Below are 12072 nucleotides of genomic sequence, written 5' to 3'. Positions count from 1 at the left end.
TTAAAATCTATGTATATAAAAATGACATATTTTTAATAAAAATCCCAAATACTCTCAAAGGAAACACAACTGACTGGACAATAAGAAATAAATAATTAACAAATAATCAAACAAAACAAAAAGCATGAATGAATCATTTGTGTAGTTGGATTTGTATGTAAGGATTAAGAAGCTATTTTTGTAAAACACTTAATAATGTACTTATTCTTTTAATACAAATTTACGAAATAAAATTATTTTGTGTTTTAGAAAAGCAGTTCCCTAAAGTGAGAGTCAGAATGAAATCTTTAAATTCAGCAAAGAACCACAGAACAAGTGAATTTATTTAAATTATGGTGGCAATATTTAGTTGATTTTAAAAATGAATTGTAACCAAATAAAAGTGCTTATTATATGTGTAAAAGTGTGCTGTCCTTAGCCGTTAAAAACTAAATAATAAATTTAATGAACAAAAATTAAAAAGAATACAGAAACCATAACAAAACGTGCTTCACTTTTTTTCTAAATGAAAATTTTCACCGATTACTCTCTCTCTCCCTTGATTTTAAATTAAGCAGAAATACAAAAAAAATAATATGTAAACAATTTAAAAGAAAATATATAAAACATAACATGGTCATACCGGTTGTTCGTGTAGTAGTGGTAGCATGTGTTGTAGTACTACGTCCCGAAGGCATTTGTATATGACGTTTGTCATGCTGATGATGATGATGTTGATGATGTAGCAAATCATTACTGCTGCCTACACCACTACCACCGCCACCAACACCATTGCCCAATTTAATGCCACCACGTGCTATAAGTGGCTCATATTCACGTCCATCGTAATTGGCATCAAAGAACTTCTTAAACCATTGTAAAAATTCAAAATTATCTTGAAAACGTCCCTTAATCAATTTATCAACGGGTATAATCTATACTACCACACATCATTTATGCATTTTAAATAGTAAGCAGAGCACAGTGTGTTTGTTATTCATATTCCAATTAACATTTGCAAAAGTACAATTTTTAGCCAGAGTTTTTTTTTGCAATTTTTTTTAAATGTTAAATTAGAAGGAGAAGAAAAAAATAAAGACATACAAAACATATAAGTAGGTCATCAATTAAAACCAGACGTAGAAATATATATGCAGCAACAAAACTATCACTTACTTTTTTTCTTTTCAATTTTGTTTTTTTTTTTAAAAAAATTTTATGAATAATTTATAAAAAATAAAAAAAACACACATACCTTGTCCACACTCATTTTTTTAAAAGAAGCTTGTAGTATCTTGAAGTTTTGAATATATTCATGTTCCAAATTTGTACGGAACTTGACACGTTTCATAGGTACCGAACCAGGAAATAACATGTCCATAAACTGACAATAAGCAGCCCCTTAAAAAGAGAAAATAAACAAAATAATAAATGTGTGAACATACAGTTAAACAAAATATGTTAAATATTGTATACAATGTAGTAATAAATGACAGACAATTATTGTAGTAAGTGACAACAAACATAATAATTGAAGAACTTAAAAATAAAAAAAATATTGCTTATAAGCAGTTACAAATCAAAGATTGGAAAGAATTCAGTATTAATTGAATTATCAAAATCAAATTAAATGTATCCTTTTAACATTCCATAGTACTCCAAACGTATTGACTTCATTCCTTTAAAAATGTAATTCCTTATTGAATCATTCAGGTTTTACAGTATTTACTATATTGCTATTTTCCAATTCAGTGTTTGGCATTCTTCAAACTCCAAAAATACTTACAAACAATCTTACAAAAATAAATCTGAAGAATTCTGGAACATAATACTATTCTTAGATAATATTTTTCAATAATATTTTTTAATCGGACGACAGAGTAAGAGTTTGGAGAAGGCCAAACACTGAATTGAAAAATAACAATATAGTAAATACTGTCAAACATGGTGGAGAAGGGGTCATGTTGTGGGGTTGCATGGCTGCATCTGGTGTAGGAAAATTAGTTTTCATCAACGGTTCAATGGACAAAACAGTGTACCTTAATATTTTAAAAGAAAACCTACTACAATGTGCTCTAAAGTTAAAGCTTGGGAATATTTCTGTTATCAACAGTACAATGACCCCAAACACACAGCCCATGACGTCCGAATATGAATCCCATAGAACATCTGTGGTATAAATTTGCCGAACGTGTAGGAAAGCTCCATATTATTAGTAAGACTCAACTTAAAGAAGTCCTGTTACAAGAATGGCAAAATATTGGAGCTGACGTCACCAAAAATTAGTCGATTCAATGCCAAGACGATTAAAAGAAGTCATTAAAAAGATAGGCTACCCCACAAAATATTAAACTATTAAAAACAACTATTTTCCTATTAAATATTAGAAACTGTGTGAATATTTTTGTCCCCTTAAAATCGAACTTTGAAACATTAGTTAATTTTTTTTCTGAAATGTGCCAACTTATGATTAGTTTTTTCATATATTTCAATAAGTTATACGTAAATAAATATTTTTTTGAAACCCGTACGAAAGTTGTGGCCTTCGTTTAAAAAATATGGAAGATTAAAATAAATCTGTATGCTGAGTGAATATTTAAGTCCGGCACTGTATATTCTGGATCCTAATAGATAGCGGAGTCGATTAAGCCATGTCCGTCTGTCTGTCTGTTGAAATCAATTTTCTAAAGACCCCAGATATCTTCGGGATCCAAATCTTCAATAATTCTGTCAGACATGCTTTCGAGAAGTTTCCTATTTAAAATCTGCAAAATCGGTCCACAAATGGCTGAGATATGAGGAAAAAAAACCAGGAGAACATCGGTTTTTGACCTATTTTTGACCTATATCTGGATTACTAAGTCATTAATATAGACAATATGGATATCTAATGATAGATAATTCAAAGACATTTGCAACGACGTATATAAGACCATAGTAAGTTGGACCTACAATGGGTCAAAATCGGAAAAAATATTTTTTTTACCAAAAAATTAAAAAGCCAAAAATTTTTTTTTACAATTTAAAAAAAAATTATAAAATTTTTAAAATAATAGGAAAAAATAATTTTTAAAAAAAATTAAAAAAACTGGAAAAAAAATAATTTTTGATTACCTAAAAATATTTAAAATTTGTATTTTGAAGTATAATTTGGTGAAGGGTATATAAGATTCGGCACAGCCGATTATAGCTCTCTTACTTGTTTTTATTTAAAGTGATCGAATTTAATTAAATTGTATCTAGTTTTTGTAGCTGCTAAATAAGAATGTAAAGTTGGATTTCCAAAATTCTGAATTTTGGATTCGAATTCACTTGAAATTCACTGAAATTTTGGGGGCCAAAGTTGAATTTTGGCTTCTATATGGCGGACATTATTTAAAACAGTAGGATTTAAGAAATTAGATACGAAATTTTGAATTTTGGAAATCCAACTTCAGATTCTCATTTAGTGATGCCAAAAAATCTATAAGAGATGACAAGAAATTGAATCACTTTTAAACTAAATTTTCACCATTTTGAATTTTTGTAAACCCAGTGGACTTCTTGCGACCTCACTGTATGTACTATTGAACATTCGAACTTCAGACGTTTAGTCTTAGGCTGTTAATACTGCTGGTGAAGTTACCTCTTCTCCGTACGTTGCAAATTAGGAGCTACAGATGCGGCATGGTCCGTTACATCTGCGTTGGTGGAAGTATTAAAGAAATCAGACTCAGTCAATATGGCCTTGACGATGAGGATAAACGGGATAAGAAATATTTGAGATATAAGAAATGTTGGAGAGTGAAATACAGTTTTCGTCTGCGGGTTGTAACAAGAGAGGAATTCAATCAGTTTTAAACAAAGTTTTATCCAGATTTAACCAGATTTAACAGACATTTTATTACCATTTGACATCCCATTGTGACCACTCGTGGCAAGTGTATCACAAAGTTATGACCGTTAGCAACAGCTACATACATATGTCAAAAGTTATTGATATCGCTGGAGGCTTCATCAGCACCAGTGACCATTTGTATAAAATATATCACAAGTCTCGATGATGGTTACCACAATCCGCCATCTGGGACGCGAGCGATGGGAGACTGAAAACTCCCTGTATTGAAAACTAATATGTTTTAATGTAAATTAGTTAATATTTAGTTTATTCTGTGAATAAGAGTTAAGAAGCAAAATTGTCATAAAAAATGTAAAATTTTACGACGTTGAGATCAACTATTTTAAAATGTATACCATGTAAAAGTAGACTTGTTTTTAGTTTAAATAAATTAACGGTTGTTATAGACCATGAAAATGGTCTACCTATACTAATATGAATACAAAAACATAATTTAAAATATCTATTTAAATAACCTAAATATTTAATATTTCAAAACAATTATTCGGTTGTTTGTCGCTCGTTGTCTAATTGCCTGCGGCATTTTAAATATATTGTACTTATGAGTTAAGAGTTGTGTATAAATAAATAACTTACCAGTACATAGTTCTTCAATTTTCGAAAATTGTGCTTGCAGACAATCATTTACCCAAGCAAGCATATCATGTCTGGAAAGATTTTCAGTCGTAACATTTGTAGAATATACGTTCACTGCCATTTTTTATTATTGTTTCTACAATCTATCTCCTATTATATTCTGTTATACCACTCAACTATTTTGTTGTTTTGCCACAAACTCTTGTAGGGTGGCTGATTGGTTGGTTGGTAGTTTGGTTGGTACTTAACTTTTTGGAGAAGAAAAGAATAAAAACTGCAAAGAAGAAAAAGAAAACCAAATTAAAAATTTATTATTAGTTATGAACAAAAAAAAATAAATATAACATATGATTGAATTGTAATATATAGTGTGTGTTTTAGATTTATTTAATTTTAATTTTAATTAAATCAAGTATGGGCGTTTATTGTTTGTTTTTATTTTCTTTTTCTGAAGTCATCTTTGAGCAACATGAGAAACGTACACATACACATTTCATTCCATTTCGGATTCAACAACAAACATGTGTAATTATTTGTTGTCGAAAGTGAATTGAAGCGTAGCGCCATCCATGTGCGTGATTCAAATCTTTTACTACAAGTTCATTATCATTAATAGAGTAACTAACGGATAACTTATTATTTTTTTCCATGGAAACGAAATGGAAAAATAATACAGCAACAGATGGTCACGTTAAGATTAGTTTTAAAGAAACAAAAAAAAATGAATACTTTTATTTTGTTTAAATTGTATTTAATGGCAGATAAAACTTTATTTGTATCAATTAAATCATTTTTTTATAGTTCCAGTAATTAATCTTTGAGAAAATAAATAAATAGCTAAAAAAAATAATAATAACTCAGCGGACCATATTGGGCAAGCTTTAAATTGAACATAAAATGTTACCGGTAGATGTATCAATAATCATTAGCAGCTGAATTATTATTAAATTAATGTGTTATTAGATTCGAATTTAAACAAAATATTTGAAATTATCCAGCTGGCAAAGTGTTGAAGCAAAATTGTTTTTCATTAAAGACAAATAACTTGGACACAACAAAATAGCACACATATGTCAGAAATACTCAAAGGAACGAAAGAATTCATTCCATTCACCACGAATTAATTCGTTGTGGAGTACTAAGGAATTAATACTCCAAATGCATTGACTTCATTCCTTTAAGAATTCATTATTAATAAAATTAATTCCTTATTGAAGTTTTCTTTAATTCTAAAAAAAATACAAAATAGCACAGAAAAAAGTTTCAACATAAATATTATGATTTGATTTCATTGATTTCAATTCATAACATTTATAAATAATTTCCTAAATATTAAGAATTTTTTCATATTTTATGTTTTCAAATTAAATCTAGAAGGCTTGAAAAATATAATATCAATTTTCATTTAAATTTTTATGTTGTTGAAAATTTTTTTTATTTATTTTTATGATTTTCAGCTGCAAAATGAGAAAATATACGCGAAATTGATTGAATTTGTTTAAGGGAATGATATGCTTAATGTTTATGGATATTTGATGATATTTTTTAATTTCAGATATTGTTGATTCATCTTAAAATATTGGCCAATATATGGCTATTATGCAAATAGTTATGAATTAATTCATTAGATAATGCAATTATAATGCAATTTATTATAAAATAATATTAAATTTATGCAAAAAAATATAAAATTTCCGTCATGAACAATTTTATAATATTTATGAACATATTCTTATTCTGAATGAAAAAGTTTGGGGAAAAAAAGTCATGTTCGATTAACAATATTTATTACAAAATTCATTCCAATTATGAATTTCTTTTTTCTGTAAGCTTAATAAATTTAATTGAATAATTAAATATTTCCTAAATTCAAATCTATTAGAAATAGAAGTCTCACATAAACTAGTTTGTCCACATTCTAGTTTGTCGTTGCGATTAAAAATTATCTTTCTTTGATTTTGTTACCTTCGGAACAAGTTCTATGGAATCGTTACGAAGCCAGTACCCCTGTCTTGGAACGGTTCTGGAACCAGTTCTCTAATGCTCGGAACTAGTTCTACAGAAGCGGCATATATAAGGATTGAGATCGAAAAAAACCTTAACACACGATATTTTTGATATTTTTTTTATCAAGTTACCTTTGAAAAAAAAGTCAGTTATTATGTTTAATGTCAATTATGTTCATTTGTTGTCAATCTGATTAAAATGGGTGACGACAAAAAGTGCTTACAACAATTATTAAATATTTTCAACAAAACTCAACTAGGTCCAACAAAAAGTTGGCCAAACAATCTGTACTCGGACTAATTGGTACGAATAGTTAAGCCAATGCTGGTTTAAAAACATAGAATTCTCAAAATGTTCCTGACAGGAACTCTGCTAAAAATTTTGATGCCAAAAACAGAGCACGGAAATTGAAGTCAAATTTTATAAAAAAAAGAAGTAAGAGAGCTACATTAGGCTATTTTTTTGCAAACAAATTTTTTTTCGAATTATTATAACATTTTTTAAATTTAAATTTTTTTTTTTAAATTTTAAAAAAAAATATTTTGTTTTTTTTTGTAAAAAAAAAATTCGGGTTAAAAAATATTTATCCGATTTTGACCCATTGTAGGTCCAACTTAGGTCTTGCAAAGGTCTTTAAAATATCTATCACTAGTTGATCGCGCCGGCTTCGCCCGGTAGCCTTTACTAATGTTCTTCAAGTTTCTCCAACCCACGCACACCAGCCTGTTCTTATTTATTTGCAAATAAAATATCTAAATTTGTACTGCATACTTTAGGGAGCTTTTTTATTACAGTTGACTGGACTCACAAAAAAAATGAATTTCCGAGTTTTACCCGGAATTTTTGAATTTTTTTTCTTTACAAACCATCTCCAGAAAATTTCGAATCGAATAAAAAAGTCAGCCGTTCTCACGTGATGACATTATATCCATGGACCATTTCATTTTTATATATATAGATTAGATATTCATATTGTCTATATTAATGACTTAGTAATCCAGATATAGGTCAAAAATAGGTCAAAAATCGAGGTTGTCCTGGTTTTTGCCTCATATCTCAGACATTTGTGGACCGATTTTGCTGATTTTAAATAGGAAACTTCTCGAAAGCATGTCTGACAGAATTATTGAAGATTTGTATCCCGAAGATATCTGGGGTCTTCAGAAAATTGATTTCAACAGACAGACAGACGGACATGACTTAATCGACTCCGCTGCTATCGCTATCTATAAGGATCCAGAATATATATAATTTATCGGAAAATTATATTGTGGAAATTACAAACGGAATGAAAAACTTATATATACCCTTTTCACGAAGGTGAAGGGTATAAAAACATACCCGCTGCTAGCAGGCTGCTGCATAATGTATGACGAAACGTATGTTCTGGAAAATTGTTTAATCAAGTATCAGTAACATAAAGTTCTTGGTATGGCCAGCAATATGCAGTTGCGGCAAAAGCAGCCAAACATTTGTTACAAAGGACTCTATAAATACCGAAATTTACATCAAGGAATGTTTACAAAAGATGATGCTTCCATTCATAAGACTTCTTAATGTGTCCACTTATTTTTGACCTGAGTTGGCGTCCTGTCACTATGGTAAGCAAGGTCTTGTGTGATACATGAACAATAATGTGGTATTTGTGGCAAATCCTCCAAACCGCCTGGAGCTAAGACCAGTGGAGAGTTCGTTTACAGCATGATACAATAATTTTAGAAGGTAGAATTACTAGGGAGAGTTTTCTATATTTACCCCTATAACGTCAAACTTTGATTTTGATTTTTTTCATATTTTCTTTTGTTTGATGTAACAAGAATTGTATAATTGAGAATTTATTTCCTACTTTGAAAATTTACAGTTTTATTTTGGTGTTTTTAAGTGCAAAACTGATTTTTTAAATTTTATATTGCGATATATATTAGGCCTAGTAAGTACATTTATGTTATATTCGATTATAAAATCATTATTAGTATTGCGTGCGTTGATATGTAGTCAATAAACATCACTATGTGGAACGAACATTTGCACTTGACGACCAAAATTCCAGTAAATCCGTTGAATTTTTTTTGTTTAAATTTCAAAATATGTTATCGACCATGAATTTAGAATACATCACGAAGTTAGAATGCATGCCAGATACGGGAATCTCCACGCAATGACCTAGTTTCCGTCAAATGACTGATGTATAATATTCTCCTCACTTCTCTTCTGACCTTCCTTCTCTTTATTTCTTTACTCCTTTATTCTATCTCTTTTCATCTCTATATGGCCCTCTTTTATTACTATTTTCAAGTAACACAAAGAGACCTACTGTGATACACCACATTTGTCGTTATTTTGTATTTACAATATATTTGGAAGAGCAGTCCTTGTCCAGTAATATTCTTAAGAAAATTTGTATTTATACAAAATCAATTTTTATTTATAAGAAGTTGTATAGACTGTCTGCTATATTATGATATTCAATAAAGGTTAAATGTGATTTCTATTAAAAGTCAGTAAACATATTATCTATTCTATCAAAGCTATCAGACTTATAATAGAGTACACTCAACTGAACATATTACAACTCACAAATTACTATGGCTAAGTGATTAACTCCTTGAGTATTGAAGTCATTAAAAATTAAACCAAAATCAATAAAGTATTTATAAAAATGAACAAATATTTTTTATTACATCTTTTTGTATAATACCTATCCTTATCCTTACTGTATTATATAGAATTTTCTAGTTTTTCTATTATTTTCTATAATATAAAAAGGTTATATAAATGGAAAAGTTTTTGTAAATGTTATTTAAACAAACATATTTAAAGTGTTATCTATTTGTTTCTTTCAGCTGGGTATTGTTTGTAATAGTAAAACTTTTCTAATTAAAGTTAAATTTTTGGCGAAGGGTATTTTTTTGTTGCTAAACAAAATTGTAGTATTTTAAAGGCATTTAGAGTATAAAGGAATTTAAACAGAAACTATTAAATGTACACTTCCTATTTCCTCATTTAATCACGGAAAATGCAGAAATATATTAATGAATGAAAAATTCATTTTATACTTGTAATGAAATAAAATCATATTTAGGGCATTAACAACTTTTAAAGTGGCGAGATAGAGAGTGGGCAAGTGTTTCGGAAAGTATAAAAAAATACTGTAAACTTACATACTAAAAAATACTATTAATCGCAATAACAAAAATGAAGTAGGGGGAAGTTTGACAATTAACATTAAGGGATTTTTGTTTGAAGGCCTGTTTCGCAATGTCGAAAGAGAAATTATTCGAACAAATTTGTATGAAAACTATTCGAAAGAATTTAAAAAACTGACTCTTTTTTCATAAAATTTTTGGCACGCGCCCTTATAACAAATACTCTTGGTTTATTAGTAACATTGATAACCAATTTCACAATATCGAATGAAAGATTTCATTCGCATTCTAAGCGAAATAAAACTGATTCGTTCACATAAATATGAAGTTAGGGAAACGAAAATCAGTTTTTTTTTGCTTAGAATGCGGACGAAATTTTTCATTCGATATTGTGAAACAGGCAATGAGGTTGTGACTTTTGTTGTTTACCGATTTGAATTTGAACATTTTCACGACAGCCGGTTTTACGCTCCGGAATGACCCGAGTTCACTCGGCCAAGGGCAGTCAACCCTCCACTGATGTTACAACATGACTTTCTGGGCAGTAGTTACACTGTTTACTGTTATAATAGTACTGTTTTCAATATCTGCTATGATCTGAGGATACAGAGAAATGTTAAAATTTGTAAGATATATTATTGAAAAGCTATGAAATTGAAACTATACTTCCGTTTATTATTAGAGAACTTTCCCTCGCATTCAATGTAATTTATACACCCCATTTAATGCCTAACAATCGATGTGTTTTTCTGTTGTTGTTACAACTTCGTTTACGACTTAATCGATAAACAATGGTATTATTTTGCATACTGCAGAGTTCTAAGTACATACGTAACAATTGTAATGTTACAATACTGTGGCTAACAATTGTTATGAGTACCATTTATGGCAAAATAACTGGCCCCCCAATGTCTTTAATTTCTATTTCTACTTTGCTTTACCTCCTACCCATCATACACGTACAACAGGCCAATTAAATTACATACATTACATACATTTTATAGAGTCAACGCACTTTAAGAAAATAAATATTTTATATGTCGTAATACTCATTCACTCACTCACTTCGCCCTTAGTTAGTGAAACAAATGTTCCTATTTTTTTTCTTCTTCGAAGTTGTAAAAATAAGAAAATATATAAATATATTTTATTTAAAGTTCAATGTTTCAAATTGTAATTAGCATTGAAGAAGATCGATCGATGGCGATGACGATGACAATAAGAGCCACACAAAAACACCACAAACATTTCCCTATTGTCGTGTTTGAACTTTAGAAATGTGTGACATTTAAAATACAAGACATTTTAAAGAGAAAAATAGAAATAGAAAGAACTTGTTTTTAGTGCCATAAAAATAACAAAACAAACAATTAAAGGAAATTAATGGCAAAACAAATTTTTTTTTTTTTTTTGTAATTTATACATACACCTAGAATTAGTGTACTTTTTACAACTCCAACATAGTTTTATGATTGGAAAATATTTAAAAAAAAAAAATCAAGAAAAGAAATTGTCTAAAACGGAAATATTTTATTAGTTTTTTTAAAATTCCTAAAAATATTATATAAAATCTTTGAATTACTGTAGTAATCTTTCAAAATCGGAAACATGACATGGGTTTGTTTGTAATTCCTTGTTTATGACAAATTTAGACAATAGATTTTGCTCAGACAACTTTGTCTTGACAACAAACGTCATTAATTGTTATGATCAGGGAAACCAAAATATGCAAATGCATGTTTTTTCTGGTGAGTCTAATGAGCACATGGATAAGATATTTACACGTTTCAGAACTAGTTAAGAATTTTGGCATCGATTTGTTAGTGCATATTTTTGCATATTTTACCCTTAAATGCATATTTTTGCATATATTTGTTTTAAGAGCATATTTATGTCATATTTTTCAGTTTTGAGAGCATATTTTACTGTTTAGTAGCATATTTTGACTTTATCAAATTTTGTCTTACTTATTTTTCGCTGTTGTGTTACAGGTTTAAAATTCAAAATTGTTTAAAATTCAAAATTGAAAAACAGATGGCTTTTTTTTAATATAAAATAAGCACTATTTTAATAATAGCGCCATCTAAATATCAAATTTTAGTTCTAATTCAAACTTAACCGTTCTAAGTGTTAAGGAAATATTGTCTTTTAAATTTGATCCTATAACATCAGTTGATGTCGAAAGAACATTTTCTATGTATAAAAATGTTTTCAGATCCAATAGACAACGATTTTTAATTGAAAATTTAAGTCAATATTTTGTAATTTATTTCAATAATAAACTTAATTGAAGAAGTGACTTTATATTTATATAAAATATCATCAAAAAATACCTCTCGAGGCCTTTTCATAGCTTATTGTTTTTATTTTTTGTTATACTTGTTTCAGTTCATGTTATTTTTTTTGTTTATTTTAGTTACTTTATCTTTTTAGAAATGAATTGTATTGAATTTTTTAAATAAAAGT

At 28.6% G+C, this 12072-nt stretch overlaps 2 protein-coding genes across 3 annotated transcripts in view; both read right to left on the bottom strand.

Annotated features, from left to right (window-relative positions):
* Asph (Aspartyl beta-hydroxylase) overlaps positions 1-12072 on the bottom strand; it is a 134840-nt gene that overhangs the window by 53323 nt on the left and 69445 nt on the right. The gene's annotated exons all lie outside the window — the stretch shown is intronic.
* Eb1 (microtubule-associated protein RP/EB family member 1) overlaps positions 1-12072 on the bottom strand; it is a 31451-nt gene that overhangs the window by 6893 nt on the left and 12486 nt on the right. Inside the window, exons 2-4 of one of the 2 annotated variants that reach the window (XM_065511149.1) lie at positions 4454-4727; positions 1235-1380; positions 623-914 (exon numbers count right to left, since the gene is read on the bottom strand). In XM_065511149.1, coding sequence (XP_065367221.1) covers positions 623-914; positions 1235-1380; positions 4454-4574 — 559 coding nt within the window. In that variant the 5' untranslated portion in view covers positions 4575-4727. Of the gene's footprint in view, positions 1-622; positions 915-1234; positions 1381-4453; positions 4728-12072 lie in introns of those variants that run through there. The other variant, XM_065511150.1, reaches the window with a different exon arrangement.

This window comes from Calliphora vicina, chromosome 5, assembly GCF_958450345.1.
Source record: "Calliphora vicina chromosome 5, idCalVici1.1, whole genome shotgun sequence".
In the NCBI taxonomy this organism is placed as follows: Eukaryota; Metazoa; Arthropoda; class Insecta; order Diptera; family Calliphoridae; genus Calliphora; species Calliphora vicina.
This window is presented reverse-complemented; position numbering and strand designations above follow the sequence as displayed.